Below are 16,755 nucleotides of genomic sequence, written 5' to 3' on the forward strand. Positions count from 1 at the left end.
AGTAAAGTAGTTGCTGGTCTCCCCATCATCAAGATTTTCAACTGAAAAGAATTATATAAACATTGATAGTCTAGTTTTACTACTATGAGGACAAATATACCTGACTGCCATGGAAGAGGAAATGTTTAACTACTTGTTTTCTATTTGACTGCCAGCCCTCCTACATACTAAATAAAATTTTCACATTGCCTAAGATAAATATGCACCATGACTTGTACCAAATGTACATTTCTAATATCCAAGTTATATTACAATAATAAAAAACAAATAATAAGTGTATTTTTTTCTTGCTCCAACTCCCTAGTATATGATGAAGCATTGGGGTCATTTGCAAAGTATCCACAGTGATCTTCTAATAACCAATAATCACTTCTATAAATGAGCTGGGAATGCATGCTTTTGCATTTGTGCAGGAAAAAATCATATTGCACATGCTGCCTGCTTCATACTATTTAGAGAAACAAGTAATTAATCCATAATGCCATTCTTTGACCAGGGTTGCCAGGATGCAGTAAAACTAGGTAATTGTTCATAAAATATTGATTCTTTGCCATACGAAGAGACTTTTGTACACCAATATGCAGTTCTGTCCGAATGATATCAGATGGTTGCATATTACTGCCTGTGCAGTATTTCATGTGCAGAATCCTTTGTGAATCTTGAAACAAGAGTAATAAGACATCTGGACAGGATATATTTACTGTACTCAGGCACATGTATACACACATTTCTACAGATATATTTGCTTGTCAATGTTTTTTAACTTCAGTTTGTCAAGTCTTACAGTTATTTAAATCTTATTGGTTTAAGCCAGTATTTTTCAGACCTGAGACTTTCAGAACATATCCCAGAATCACTGACAACTGGCTGTGCTGACTGAAAATTGTGGGGAGCTAAAGTCTGTTAACATTTGTGGACCAAGGTTTAGGTACCACTGTTTAACCAGACTGGCAGCACTGTGGCAAAGGGAGGCTTTTCTTTACATTCTCCCCATTACTGAATGCTTGATACATTTTGATTAACCAGTGAGATTACTTTTGTTCTCTACAGGAATTGGGAGGAAAAGATTTCAGTTTTCCTATGAACATAATTAAAAGTGATTGGTGCGACTTGATGTTCAGTGGATCTACTTCTGATTGCATGTTAGCTTTGTCCTCTGTTTTACGTCCTATGAAAATGATGTAGCATAGTAGACTAGGTGGTGGGAATTTATGACTGTCCTGAGTGGGAAGGTCTCTGGATTGCCTGTGGCTGTGAGTCTCTGGTGTAAATTGGGCAGTCAGTTTGAATGGGGCATTAAATCTGAACTTTAAAGGAATTATCCAGAGTGAGGAATCCCCAAAGAGGTTCCTCACTGGGAATGTACTTTTGAAATTGACATTACATCCAGAGTTCCTCATTGTCATTGGAGTCCCTGGCTGTCACTGCCTTAAACCATACAGCTCTCTGTTCCATAAGAGATCAACAGCAAACCTATGCAAATAATATACAAAATGCTTAGGAGCAGAAATGTTTTTGAGTTTTAATGCTTTTAATTTTTATTTTTTTATTTTGGAATATTTGCATATGCATAATGAAATATTTTTGAGATGGAACACAAGTCTAAACACAGCATCCATTTATCTTTCATACAAATAGCTTGAAAGTAGTTTTATGTATCTTATTTTAATAATTGTGTGCATGAAACAAAATTTGGGCATACGGAACTATCAGAAAGCAAAGATGTTACTCTCTCAGCCATCCATGTGAATAATTTTTGATTTCAGAGTATTTTGGAATTATGGATAAGGAATTTTCAACCTGTATAATGCGCAGTAGAATAGAACTGCGTTATTGGAAGGAAATATAGCAAAAAAGTTTGGCTATGACAGGAATCTAGCAGACATTGTGGTATCTGGACTCTTAGCCTAGCCAGAAATAACTTTGGATGCTGCTCTTCGATAGATTTATGCAGTGTGGTATGATGTTGTTGGACTGCAGCTTAAGATTGCAGATACTGGTTTTCCTTTCTGCTGCAGATCTCACTGCATGATTGGACCAGTTGCATACTCTCCACCTGCCCTACCTTACAGGTATCTTAGGAAGATAAAGTGACAAGGGAGAGAAGAAAAGCACATACACCAGCTAGGGCACATTGGAGGAAAGATACAATATCATAAATATGAATGTTCAGTTTTGGGAAAAGGTGCCTCAAACAACTTTGATCCTCCCGTGAAATTGCTCCTCAAGGACCCTGTTCCTGAGAAGAGTATCACATACATATTTTTGTGATGGGGTGTTTGTAGGTTTACATTTTGCTGACCCTTGTTATAAAAATTTGATATCATATTGTCTGGTAACAGTTTCTTGAGAAAGATCCGCCTGAACAGTTGGTCTTTAAACATTATAACTATGCTAGGAGCTGGAAGACATTGAAGAGCAGTACTCCATGCATGACTATTGTCAAAAAGAGCACCAGAATAATTGGAAGCAGTGTGAAGTGCTGTACTGCTTCCTTATTCTTTTTGGACTCACACTGCTTCTATCTCTGCTCTGCTGGCAGAGAACACAAAGTGACTGGACTACAGTTGTTTGCGTGCCTGAGCGCTTCGCTGCCTGAGACATTGGGCTGACAAAATATTAGATTATTCCTCTTGTAACTTCATTGCAGTAAGGGATAATGGGGGAAAAGAGAGAGATAGAAATGGAGAGGCTGCTCTGCTCTTAATGGAAGCTAATGGATTGTGTTGTATATGATGCTCTTCTAAACAAGCAAGAGTACAGCTGCCCTTAAGCCTCTCTTGTATCTTCTCTTGCATGCTTATGGCTGATTTATGCTTTTAGCTTCCTGCTGCTGCTGTTGAGCTGTTGCAGAACTAAACTGTGGCATTTGCTTGAATGCTTGCAATCCATTGTTTTTAGCAAAGGCTGATTTCCATGGTGATGCTCTGTATATGGCCTTTTCTAAATCAGTGATGTTTGGGGATGGGAACAAGAGTCCTATCTTTCTTCAGGTGTGTCTCTATGGGTCAGTGAGAGATATAACAGGTCATTTTGGTTGTGTGAGTTCTGCTACATATCTGTTTAGCATGGACTTCCAATGATAGTTGATGGCGGTGACATCTGTATTCACCAAGGCTTCCGTGCCACAGACAATGGGCACAGGGTGAGTTACTGGCCAGTGTCAACATATGATAAACACTTGAAGACAGCCGAAGGATGTTAGTTTCTTATCTTAGCTTGTGAGACATTTTCCATTTTCTAAGGGTGTACCTACACTGTAGAATTAATGCACTTTAACACCACTTTAACTCACCCTCAAAGCCTTTTTCCTTTAGCCCCCTCACCCCCAAAAGCCCTTTTCCCCGCCCAGATATTTTTCCACTTGCCTTCCTTATTTCCAAAACCCTATTTCCCTCCCACCACTCTGATTGGTGGAGGGAAATAGGGGATGCTTTGATTGTGCATTTCCAGTATGGCAGAAGGGAGTTGAACTGGATGGCCCCTGAGGTTTCTATTATTATTATTATTATTATTATTATTATTATTATTATTATTATATTAAAACTGGGTGGCCATCTGTTGGGGGTGGGCTGGATGACTCCTGGGGTCTTCCAATGAAATACTATTAAGTTTATGTTGGTTAAAATTGTTCTTCATTTAAAATATTGTATTGTTTTTCTTTCCTTTTTCTTGCACTACAATTGAGATATGTGCAGTATGCATAGAAATTACTTCATGTTTTTTCCCAGTTAATAAACACAAACAGTCTCCATCCATCTGCTACTTCCCTGGCCCATCTGTCAAATTTTAAAACACAATGTGTCAAAAACTTTGCCCGTGCCTAATATACATAGTAGAGGTAAAGGTTTCCCCTGACGTTAAGTCCAGTCATGTCTGACTCTGGGGGTTGGTGCTCATCTCCATTTCTAAGCCGAAGAGCTGGTGTTGTCCGTAGACACCTCCAAGGTCATGTGGCTGGCATGACTGCATGGAGCGCCGTTACCTTCCCTATTGATCTACTCACATTGGAATGTTTTCGAACTGCTAGGTTGGCAGAAGCTGGAGCGAACAGTGGGCGCTCACTCCGCTCCCCGGGATTTGAACCTGCAACCTTTTGGTCTGCAAGTTCAGCAGCTCAGTGCTTTAACACACTTCGCCACCGGGGTTCCTCTGATATACAATCACACACACACACACATACAAGAAATGTATATAATATTGTAAATTATATTATACATATATTATATGTATATAATATATATACATTTCTTGGGGCTCCAAGAGAAACTTTTGCTTCAAAAAGGGCTCCGCCACTGAAAAAGTTTGAGAACCCTGGTGTAGATATACCCATAGTCTTTATGGCATAACATGTATATACTGGATCTGGATGCTGGGAAGATCCTAGTAGATATGGGTCAATCCATATGGGCTGGCTATGGAGCTGTTTGGAGAAGGACATTGGGACGTGAGAGACTGGCAATGTTGGGGAGTTACAAGAAGTGTTACTCCTGAGATATCCCAAACAAGTGACAGTGGCAAGTCCCTTTTTGGTTGCATTTCTATCCTTGTAGGACACAGGGAGACCCAAGATGGCCTCTACTAGTAGTGCTCAATTATTTTCACTCTCCTTGCACAAAGAGGATGGGTGGAGCCATCCTCTTAGTGCAATCTATAGTAGGAGAGGTGGGAAGGAAAGGTTGTAAGGTTCCTCCTCTGTGTGAGATCCACAAATGGATCTCTTCAGCTCACATTTCTTAGCACAGCATAAGACCTAGCCATCATGAGTAGGATAAAGCATACATGTCCAAACTGTGAGAATTATTTTTTAACCTTTTTTGAAAAGACCTATCTAATACTGCTGTGCTACCGTACTGAAGAATTATATAAGGGAGAAAAAGCTGTATTGCCATTCCCATATACTTAGAAACTACTTTAAAACTGGTAGTGAAATATTACTGGTATTAAAACACCTACACATAATTACAGAGGAAAAACCTTCTGCAGGCAATGCAGATATAAATATCGTTAGCTCAGTATTCATTCTAATGGTTGTGTGCATGCGGGTTTTTCTGTGCTGCTCTTTTTAATATACTTGAACACTTCAATTTTATTTTTTTTGCCCTTAAAATACATCATGATTTTTGTTAAATTGGAGGAATTTACTATTAGAGAATGTTTAACGTAAATGTTTGGAAATTGTAAGCCAATGTCAATTTAAAGCCTGTAAAACTAGATATATAGTATGTAGGTTTATGTGTCTACAGGATTCTTTTTATTTTCCATGTTTCTTTCAGCTTCCATGGTACCTTTAGTTTTGATGGCTATGTGAATTCAATGTAAAAAAACCTTGAGTATTTCATCTAATTTCTTCCATGTGATATTACTCAGAACCCTTGTTCTGGTGAAGTACTTAAATCTAGTAAAAGTGAAGACGATAACAAGTGTGTAACAAATTCCAAATATGCAAATCTATAAATGGCATATATATGCCAAATTTTGTGATTACTCTAATTTGCACTATACATGTAGATGAGTCTGACAGGACATAATGACTATGAAAAGGCTCTTATTTATCATTAAATTTGTTTTCTCAGTACTTTGAGTACTGTGATTTTGCACATTAAAATGTAGCACAAGCTCAGATAGTCATGTGGCAAATTATTTTGTAAATGGCCGGGTTGGAACAGATTAGTGAAATCAGTACATGAAAATCACACTTTCAGGACAGAAACAGTTTAAAGAACATTAACATGCGCACTAGGACCATGGATAAAAGTTTTGGTTGTCTATTAATACTAGCAGTGAATGAGGGTTAGGCTATGAAATAATGCAAAGGGGACTTAGATATGCAGAAGAAAGACAATCTATATATATAAAAGAGTAATGGCATCAGGGCAGTGGACAAAACAACAAAAGTACAGGCCCCCCAACCTCAAAATTTGACAACACAACCCATTATCCACGGCACTAGGTTGATACAACAAAAAGAAAAGAAAAATAAAGTCCTAATTAGAGAGAGAGTAATAATTGTTTTTATCCAATTGCTGCCAGTTAGAGTGCTAAGCTCCGCCCACTTGGTTTCCTAGCAACCTACTCAGCTCACGGGACAGGCACAGTTAGGCCTCACTTAGGCATTTTCCATAGATTATCTGATTTTAACTGGATTAAATGGGAGTGTAGACTCAAGGCCCTTCCACACAGCTATATTACCCATTTATAATCTTATATTATCTGCTTTGAACTGGTTTATCTTGACTCCACACTGCCAGATAATTCACTTCAGTGTGCATTTTATACAGCTGTGTAGAAGGGGCCTCATATAATCCAGTTCTAAGCAGATATAAGATTATAAATATACAGTAGAGTCTCACTTATCCAACATAAACAGGCCGGTAGAACGTTGAATAAGTGAATATGTTGGATAATAAGAAGAGATTCAGAAAAAGCCTATTAAACATCAAATTAGGTAATGATTATACAAATTAAGCACCAAATATCATGTTATACAACAAATCTGACAGAAAATGTAGTTCAATACTCAGTAATGCTATGTTGTAATTACTGGATTTACAAATTTAGCACCAAAATATCACAATGAATTTAAAACACTGACTACAAAACATTGACTACTAAAAGGCAGACTGCATTGGATAATCCAGAACTTTGGATAAGCGAATGTTGGATAAGTGAGATTCTACTGTAATATGAAATAATTACTGTGGTAATCCAGAACAACCCAATTCTGCCATGGAGGACACAATCCAAGCACGTCCAACAGATGGCCACCCAGCCTCTCAATAAGAATAAGAATAAGAATATTGTACAATCCTAAGGTTAGCAGATACCCCTAAGGATCATCCAGTTCAACTTCCTTATATCATGCAGGAGGACACAATCCAACCACTCCTGACAGATGGCCATCCAATATCTGCACAATAATAACACACATCGAATCATAGCATCAGACAGTTAGGAGGCACACCTAAAGGCCAACCACTCCAACTCAACACAATCCAAGCACTCCCAACAGATGGCCACCCAGCCTCTCAATACTAATACTACTACTACTAATAATAATAACATCATACAATCCTAAGGTTTGGAGTTACCCCTAAGGGTCATCCAGATCAACTTCCTTCTACCATGCAGGAGGACACAATCCAAGCGCTCCTGACAGATGGCCATCCAGCCTCTACATAATAATGATGATGAAGAAGATGATAATAATAATAATTAATAATAATAATAATAATAATAATAATAATAATAATAATAATAGCATAGAATCCAAGAGTTTGGAGAGACTCCTAGGGGCCATCCAGCCCAACCCTTTCTACTATGCAGCTGGACAAAACCCAAGCTTTCACAACACAATACAATACTAAAGGTAAAGGTAAAGGTTTCCCCCTGACGTTAAGTCCAGTCATGTCTGACTCTGGGGCCTGGTGCTCATCTCCATTTCTAAGCTGAAGAGCCGGCGTTGTCCGTAGACACCTCTAAGGTCATGTGGCCGGCATGACTGCATGGAGCGCCCTTACTTTCCCGCCGGAGCGGTACCTATTAATCTACTCACATTTGCATGTTTTTGAACTGTTAGGTTGACAGGAGCTGGAGCTAACAGCAGCCGCTCACGCCGCTCCCGGGGTTTGAACCAGGGACCTTTTGTTCTCCAGCTCAGTGCTTTAACGCACTTCGCCACCGGGGCTCCTTATACAATACTACACAGGGACATAGACCCCCTCTATCCTCACCACTTTCACAGTACACAAATAACCAAATGCATACTAAACATAAAGACAACCATACAACAGACATTCAATACCACCACTACCTCAACAAGTTCTCACCAACACCACCAAACAACGCCACAGCAACGCGTGGCCGGGCACAGCTAGTTCCCTTATAAATTAAGCTGTCCCTTGAGCTGCATAGTGAAAAATTTGACCTCATCTTTATCAAAGCTCTTTCTTCACATGAATAATCTGCTTATTAGATTTCCTCTGTGCCCTGTCCTAGGAGGATGGAGTAAGCCAAGGAAATGCTTTGAAAGCCAAGATAATCTCACTAGGTTCCTATAGAAGTGGAAGTGATCATTTGCTTCTTGCTCAGTTTTTTTTACTTCTTTACTTTCCTTCAAGTTGTCAAAGGCAACAGGATCATTTCAGTTTTCATGTGGAAAGTGTGGTGTAGAAATGTGTTCTGAAAATATGACTTTTGGTGTGTTCACAGTAAGCGGCTCCTCTGTGATGTGGTAATTGTTGCTGAAGATGTTGAGATTGAAGCCCATCGTATTGTCTTGGCAGCCTGCAGTCCTTATTTCTGTGCCATGTTTACAGGTAATGTAGTGCTCCAAAAGCAAATAACTTCTACTGCTTTATTGTATGTATATTGAGAGCTAAACAATATGTTGGGTGCTGCTGTTATCATGGCCTATATATGTGCTTAAAGTTATTGTGGATGAAAAAAAGCCATATCTGAGATATATAGCTGATTGTATGATCAGATGTTTGTGAACATTTCTAAGTAATACTTTATGGCTTAGGAATATTGTGGACCGAGCTTGATTCTATAGATAATGGAACATTTCAAAAACTATGTAGTAAAAGTGGGAGAGTGTTTGGTCCCTCACGTTGTTGAACTGAAGTTCCCATCTTTCCTTTCTGTGAACCTTATTGTCATGGCCAGTGATCAGCAGTTTCCACTATCCCTTATTGTGCTATCTGGTCCCAGGCCAGCAACAACTGGCAGTCCACACATGGTCCCTATTGTTGAGGCATAATCACCATAATGGTGGTTTGGGGCTGATTGTTGTATGAAGATTTCTGTGTCTCTGGACCTAAATCCTGAAGGGGTCCTGAAACATGGATCTGATGTATGTTGGTGGTGAAGTGATGCCACATGCCATCATCACAATTTGGCAAAGCCTAAAGTGTGACCAACAACAAAGACACACAGCAGCCTAGAATAGGGTCATACACAAAAAGTTATTACAAGGCATGCTGAACGATTTCAGTCTCAAGACATACTGAAATTATCTTGCAAAACCATAGAGCCCCACCATTGTCTTTTACCTTCTGGCTTGTCCTTTCTGTTATTTGTCTTCCCCCATCTGTTGTATCTGGTAATTATAATGTATACATTAGTCTCATATTATTTTTATTTAAAACAGAAGAATCGGTGCATGGCATTCATCTTTGCATGAAGGTTTTTGCAGGCTGTGGTTCTTTAATCATATTAGTTGTGGAAATCCATTGTGTCAACAGTCTATTTTGCAACTAAAAGTTAGTTTTTTGGTTTAAAATATGACTTTTCTACTATCACAAATAGTTATTAATAAGAATGATTATGCAATTGTTACTCTTTGGCTAAACAATAATGCTCATCATGTGTGGTTTGGATTGATGGATGTAGTAGCATGTGTACATTTAAAAAGTCAAGGTCATCTGCATAAAATGTTTACTTTGTGTGAAGTGACCCTTGGACACAGGAAGAAGTTAGTTCCAAGTGTGTTTTAATGACTGTGCCATTGAACTTGAAAGGTAGGTCAGGGCCATTCGAGTCTAGCAATCAATATCTAGGTCATTAGTGATGATGGGAACTAATCTTCCACCATAAGTCCCCTTGGGGAGATAGAGTGGGGTACAAATAAAGTCTTGTTGTTGTTGTTGTTGTTGTTGTTGTTGCTGCTGTTAATATTATTATCATCTTTGTTTTAAATTAAGAGGCAGGAAAGCAGGGGAGGAAAAAGTGGTTGCTGTCCACTATCACTTGTGGCTTAGTGGGAAGCATCAAAAGATTCCTGTTTTTTGCCAAGCAGTGGCACAGATGGTTTCACATCCATTTTCCCAGTTTAATGCTTGCAAAGTCAACTAGCATAAATATGGACAATGAAGAACCTTAGTTTAAAAATGGCAAGAATAGAAGAACACAGAGAGAAGAGCAGAGGAACTACAATTCAGTGGCTGCATGTGTGTGGCCCTTCAGTTCGATATTTGGCCCATGGATCTGTTCATTGGCAATTTAGTCACTGCTAGTTTTCAGCTATGTAATATAGCAAAATCACAAAGAGAGAATCAATACTGATCCAAACTACAGCTACTTGATAACTATATAAATGCTTCAAATAAGTATATATAGCTTGGGAGAGCCTGTCCTGATATAATCTTTTTCTCCATAGCACATGTACAGAAGAGGTGGCAAAAATAAATGCTGCATGAGCTAGAACGCCCACCTTCAAGCTGCTCCCTCAGTTGATTGGCAACTTGGGCAATGATAAAAATCGCAAAATGTTCCCCTTTTTAAAAGGGCCAACTTCATCTTTTTTTTTTTTTTTTTGCTACATTCCAAATCCCCCTCATTCCAGGACTGTGCTATTGAAGTCACTGTTATACAAGCACACCTTAAATTAATATTGCACAGCACTTTTGCTGTTTTAGCATCTTGGCATCCCATTCCCCCCTCCCCTTAGGATATTAATGCTCTATTTCATTAGGGTTATTGTGGAGACATATAGTGAACCAACTCGCTATGAGGGAAATGTAGGAGTATTTTATCTATATTTCTTAAATATAGACTAGAGTGCCCAAGAACACATGGCTGGTCTTGAACTTTCTGTTGGGCAATGTTTTCCACATTTACTGACTGACTAGTCCTGTTGCTGTGATATAAAGGGATTCCACCTATAACTTCATAGATTTTTGCAGTGTTCTACCAATAATTCTTTTTTTATCAAAAGATTATATTTTAGGGAAACAGGTATTTTTTCTGCTCCTGCTATCTTATAAAGGTAACACAGAAAGAAAATTATAGTCTTCACTTTGGTTTTTCTTCGTGTACTCTGTGAATGCACACTAATGGAGAGACTGCGCCTGCGCAGGTTCCAACGGAAACTCTTCCCAAGCTAAAGTTTTAAATTTTGGCGGTAGCCACGCCCCCCGTCCCCAGAGATAAGGCGGCCCTGGGCGCCCGCTCTCCAGTTCCTTTTTTTCCGCCGCAAGGTTCACTTCGGATTCTCATGTCTACTACTCGCTTCAAACGCTGCACTCAGTGTGCCGCTAAAATCCCTGACTCCGACGGCCACGCCAAGTGCCTCTTCTGTCTTGGAGAGGCCCATGTCGTCGGTACCTGCCGTTTTTGCCTAGCCCTAACGGCTCAAGCAAGGAAAAATAGAGCCGCGAGACTCAGAGCAGCGCTCTACGAGAAGTCGCTCGCCCCTGAGCCCACTCCGTCGACATTGGGCACGACGTTGACGCCGAACCTGAGACCGATGTCGGCACCGGCTGCTAAGGCCCCTTCAGTTTCGTCAAGGGCGTCCAGGGCCTCCAAAACAGCTAAGCCCGTCAAACCGCCGTGCACGCTCACCACGGTCACCATGTCGACTCGTTCTGGCAGACTTGGCCCCTCCTCAACGTCGAGCTCGGTGGCCTCCGTGTCTTCGATTCGATCCCACCTTGGGTCTCCTCCATCAACCTCCGCGATGAAAATCGCTTTTAAGAGAGCCCACGAGGAAGCTCGTCGGACCCAGTCCGATTCGGCAATGGTCCCTCCGACGCCGGGAAAATCTCTGAGGGTTCCTTCTAAGCAGCCGCTTGCTAAAAAGAGGGCGACCCAACGTTCCTCTTCTTCTGCCTCTTCTAAAAAAGACGTCCCTTCTTCTTCGGCGACTTCTTCTAGGAGATCCTCTCCGATCGCTCCTGCCCAGCGGCCTCGTCAACCCTCTCCTCGAGTTCTGTCCGATGGCGAACTTCAGGATTCACCCCACCACTCCACCCAAACAGTGGTCAGGGTGCCGTTGCCTCGACCTGCTGCCGTGCATCGTCCATCACGCCAGCAGCTCTTTCCCCCGACCTCGACACCGGAACGGGGTAGACAAACCACCCGCTTGGCTCGAGCTGCCCAAGCTTCGGCCTCCAAAGAAACTCGGGCTCAGATGGCTCCTGCTCTTGAGGCTTTGCCTCCCCCAGAGACTGTGCTATCATCTCCCCCTCAGTCCCCCCAAGGGGCCGAGGACGATGAGATCGATATCGATCGCCCTGACTCCGCTCTCTCAGCCTCGGTGGTATCTCTCGGTCTCGACCTCTCTCCTCCTCATGATGCATACGAGGTGGATCCTCCTTCACCCATGGACAATATTCGGGCTTTTTCGGATCAAATGGTGAGAATGGCCGATGCTCTAGGTCTAGAGATCAAACAAACTTCTAAGGCGGTGTCTGATCCGGTTTTCAAGCGGGTCCAAGCCCAAGCCCCCCCCAGCCACGCTGCTTCCGTTCTTGCCTTACCTTCTGGACGTCATCCAGGCATCCTGGAAGACTACTTCCTCGATCCCTCCTACCTCAAAAAGGATCGAATCCTGGTACCGCACCGATGACGATACCTTGGAGTGGCTAAAACACCATCCCGACCCGAATTCTATGGTCGTCAAGGCTTCACAGACTTCCGGTCGTGAGTCAAATACTCCTGCGGATAGAGAAGGCAAAAGGTTTGACGCGGTGGGCCGAAAGCTCTATTCTGGGGCCCTTCTACTTTGCAGAATGGCGAACTATGGGGCCTGTATGGGTGCATACTAGCAAATCCTTTGGGAGAAAGCTCAGCCTTTCTTCTCAAAGTTGTCTGACGAGGACCGTTCGGTGCTGTCCACCCTTCAGCAAGAGGCTGACTCCCTAGCCCATCATCAAATTCAGATGGCAAAACATACAGGCGACACGGCCGGTAAGATGATCGCCCACGCCATTGCCATCCGCCGTCACGCCTGGCTGAGGTCGTCGGGCCTGTCTTCTTCTTCCAGGCAAGTTATTGAAGACCTTCCGTTCGACGCCTTGGGTCTCTTTAATTCCGGCACCGACGATAAACTCAAAACTAACCATGAGTTTAAGGTCCTAGCTACCAAATGTGGTGACCAGCCTCAAACTCACCGCACCAGATGGTTTCCTCAACGCTTTCGTCGTTTTCCGCCTCCTTCTTACCGTCACCAATCCTTCAGGCGTCCCTCGGTTTCGAATAACCAGAACCGCCAACAACCTCGCCGGCCTGCTCATCCTCAGAAGCAGCGCGGCTGTACCACTCCTACCTCCGGTCAGCCTCATCGGCGTACCTGACGCCATCTTTCCTTGTCAGGTCTCTACCTCCGATATCGATGCAAGACCCACTCCTCCGCAGCCCTCCCCTCTGCTACATCAACCTCACGGCCTCTTTTCAGATCGCCTGGCTCCTTTCTTCCATCAGTGGGAGTCTATTACTTCGAATGCCTGGGTTCTCCGAATTGTTCGAGACGGTTATGCCTTGGAGTTCGAAGAGCTCCCGCCCACGGGGCAGATCCTTCTCTCCAACCCTTCTCAGGAAATTCTCGCCGAAATCGACACCCTCCTCGCCAAAGGGGCTATTCGGCCTTCTCCATCAGTACAGGACCCTCAAAGCTTCTACTCCAGGTACTTCACGGTCCCGAAGAGGGGAGGGGGGCTCTGCCCCATTTTGGACTTGCGTGTGCTCAATACGTTCATACGCCCAACAAAATTCAGAATGGTATCCATCACTTCCATCCTCCCTATGCTTCAGCGCGGAGACTACTTCGTCTCCATAGATTTACGAGACGCTTATTTCCACGTGGCGATTCGAAAAGGCCACAGGCGCTTCCTTTGCTTCAAAGTCCTCGACCAGACCTACCAGTTCACCGTTTTACCCTTCGGCTTCGTCACAGCCCCAAGGGTTTTCACCAAGGTCGTCGCTGTGGTGGCTGCCCACCTCAGACTCCAAGGGATCACAGTTTTTCCATATCTGGACGATTGGCTTCTGGTCGGGTCCGACCCTGTCCTCCTCCGTCGTCACGTCGACGTTACCCTCACTCTTCTCGACTCTCTCGGTCTCCAGTTAAATCTCGACAAATCTCACCTCATTCTGTCGAACAAGATCCGCTTCATCGGCGCCCTGTTCAACTCACTCTCTCAAACTGTCTCCCTCCCGCTCGACAGGTTTCTCGCCCTTCGGCACCAAATCTCCCTCTGCGAAACCAAACGGAGAGTTCGAGCCCGGTCCATCCAAGTGCTCCTGGGCCACATGGCCTCCACAGTCCTCACGACCCCGTTTGCCAGGCTCCACCTTTGCACCCTGCAGCGTTGGTTTATAGACGTTTTCAAGCCATCCCGCCACCTCAACTCGAGGTTTCTCTCCATCCCGCTCCATGTTCGTCGGTCGCTCCGCTGGTGGAAGTCCCTCTCCAACGTTTGCAAGGGCCTCCCGTTTCACCAGCCTCCTCCTTCGGTCACCGTAACCACGGACTCCTCCAATTACGGCTGGGGAGCCCACTTGGGCAGTCTCACCATACAAGGTCTTTGGTCTCGCTCCGAAAGGACCAATCACATAAACTTTCTCGAACTTCTCGCCATCTTCAAAGCTCTGAAAGCCTTCTCCCGCCTGATCTCCCAGAGGTCTGTCCTCGTTCAATCAGACAACACAGTGGCAGTCTTCTACATCAACAAACAGGGCGGCACGGGTTCGAAGAAGCTGATGCTCCTTTCCTCTCAGCTGTGGTCCTGGTGCATAAGCCGCAACTTACAGATCCTGGCAGTCCATCTTCCTGGGATCCAAAACGACTTGGCGGACGCCCTCAGCAGGATGACGAGTTCCTCCCACGAGTGGATGCTCGATCCCGAGACTCTTCTCTCTCTCTTCCGAAAATGGGGATTCCCCACTCTGGACCTCTTTGCCTCTCCCCAGAACGCGCAACTACCTCGATACGGCGCGAGACTTCCTCCGGCCTCCTGGGCTGTCTGGGAGACGCTTTTCTTCTGGACTGGTCGTCGGAACCGATCTACCTCTTTCCGCCTTTCCCTCTGATACCGAAGGTCCTCCAGAGACTCCGGTCGATTTCGACGTCGGCGATCCTGATAGCACCAGCTTGGCCTCGGCAGCCTTGGTATCCGGCCCTTCTCCACCTCTCCAAAATGAACTTTCTCACTCTACCTCTTCTGCCGCACCTCTTATCCAGAGAAAACGGCCAGTTCCTGCACCCGGATCTTCCCTCTCTACATCTCACTGCATGGAGAATTCTCACCTAACCTCCCTCCCGCAAAACCTGCAGGAGATCCTCCGTGCAGCTCACAAGCCGGCTACAACCAGGTCATACACTTATAAAATCTCCCGCTTCCGTGCCTTTCTTCGGTCCCAGGACATCGCCGCTTTTCCGACCTCGATACCGATAGTGTTGGACTTTCTTATGACCCTTGCAGACCAGAAGCTTTCGCTTTCCTCTATGAAATCTTATCTGGCTGCTCTTTCGTGGTGTTTCCAGCAACATGGTAGACCATCTTTATTCTCCGATCATCTTGTGAAAACCTTCTTAAAGGGGTACAACAACATCCGTCCGCCCTCCCAGCCGCCTACGCCGGGCTGGAACCTCGAGCTCGTGCTTTCCCAGCTAACTTCCTCTCCTTTCGAGCCTCTAGCATCGACCGACCTGCGTCTACTTTCTTGGAAAGTAGCTTTCCTGGTGGCCATAACTTCGGCTCGCAGACCCTCGGAGCTGGCGGCCCTTAGGGTTGATGAACCTTATCTCCGCTTTCACCATGACCGAGCCGTTCTCCGCCCGGACATCACCTTCCTCCCCAAGGTGGTCTCGGCCTTTCACCTTAACCAGGACATTGTTCTCCCCGCTTTCTTTCCAAACCCCTCATCTCCCCTGGAGCGGAGGTTGCATCTCCTCGACGTACGTAGGGCTCTTCTCTTCTATCGCGACCGCACCAAGGACATTCGTAAGACTCAGAGACTCTTTATAGCCCATGCCCCAGATAAGCTGGGCGATCCTATTTCTTCGCAAAGGTTATCTCACTGGATTGCTCAGGCCATTGAACTTGCCTACGAACTGGCTAAACGTCCACCTCCCCCGTCCGTTCGCCCGCGTTCGACGAGAGGTCTTTCCACGTCAACTGCCTTTCTGAGGGGCATCCCTCTGGACTCTATCTGTAAGGCAGCGATCTGGTCTAACCCCCTTACTTTTGTGTCTCACTACAGAATAGACCAAAAAGCCTTAAAAGACTCAGCCTTTGCTAGATCGGTTTTGTCGTCCTGTCTGTCCTGAGGATCTTATCCCCGGAACTTATCTACCATTCAGCCCCCTGGAGGGCTCCTCCTCATGGTTTTTCGTTATAAGATGTCCCCGTGTTTGGCCATCTCGTTATGCCATATCTATGTTCTGATTTGCTCTGTTTTCCTAAACGATTGTGCCTTATGTACTTCTCCTCTCTCCCCTTCGGAGATGATGCACAGTACTTGTTTTTCCTCATGCTTGAAATTGTTTATTTGGTGTCCTACAGAATTCCTCTCTCGGCATGATGCTTGTATTACTATATGGGTCCTTCGGACCATGTTATTTATGTTTAATAAAGATGTGTTTGGACATCAACTTGTGGTTAAGGTTTGCCTTGTCCCACCATCCGGGACCTAAGCGTGCTAGTCTCCATTAGTGTGCATTCACAGAGTACACGAAGAAAAAGGACAGGTTGCTTACCTGTAACCGTGTTTCTTCGAGTGTACTCTGTGAATTCACACAAGCCCGCCCTTCCTTCCCCTCTGGCAAACCCTCTTCCTTTCTCGTTGCCTTGGCGGCGCAGGAACTGGAGAGCGGGCGCCCAGGGCCGCCTTATATGCCCTCTGGGGACGGGGGGCGTGGCTACCGCCAAAATTTAAAACTTTAGCTTGGGAAGAGTTTCCGTTGGAACCTGCGCAGGCGCAGTCTCTCCATTAGTGTGAATTCACAGAGTACACTCGAAGAAACACGGTTAC

The 16,755-nt window shown here is 44.3% G+C and overlaps 1 protein-coding gene across 2 annotated transcripts in view; it reads left to right on the forward strand.

The window, feature by feature from the left end:
• klhl3 (kelch like family member 3) overlaps positions 1–16,755 on the forward strand; it is a 93,470-nt gene that overhangs the window by 33,504 nt on the left and 43,211 nt on the right. Inside the window, exon 3 of one of the 2 annotated variants that reach the window (XM_008104891.3) lies at positions 8,212–8,318. The exons of the other annotated variant lie outside the window; for it this stretch is intronic. Coding sequence (XP_008103098.1) covers positions 8,212–8,318 — 107 coding nt within the window. The remainder of the gene's footprint in view (positions 1–8,211; positions 8,319–16,755) is intronic. 2 annotated transcript variants of the gene reach the window in all.

The sequence above is a fragment of the Anolis carolinensis genome, chromosome 2 (assembly GCF_035594765.1).
Source record: "Anolis carolinensis isolate JA03-04 chromosome 2, rAnoCar3.1.pri, whole genome shotgun sequence".
Lineage (NCBI taxonomy): Eukaryota > Metazoa > Chordata > Lepidosauria > Squamata > Dactyloidae > Anolis > Anolis carolinensis.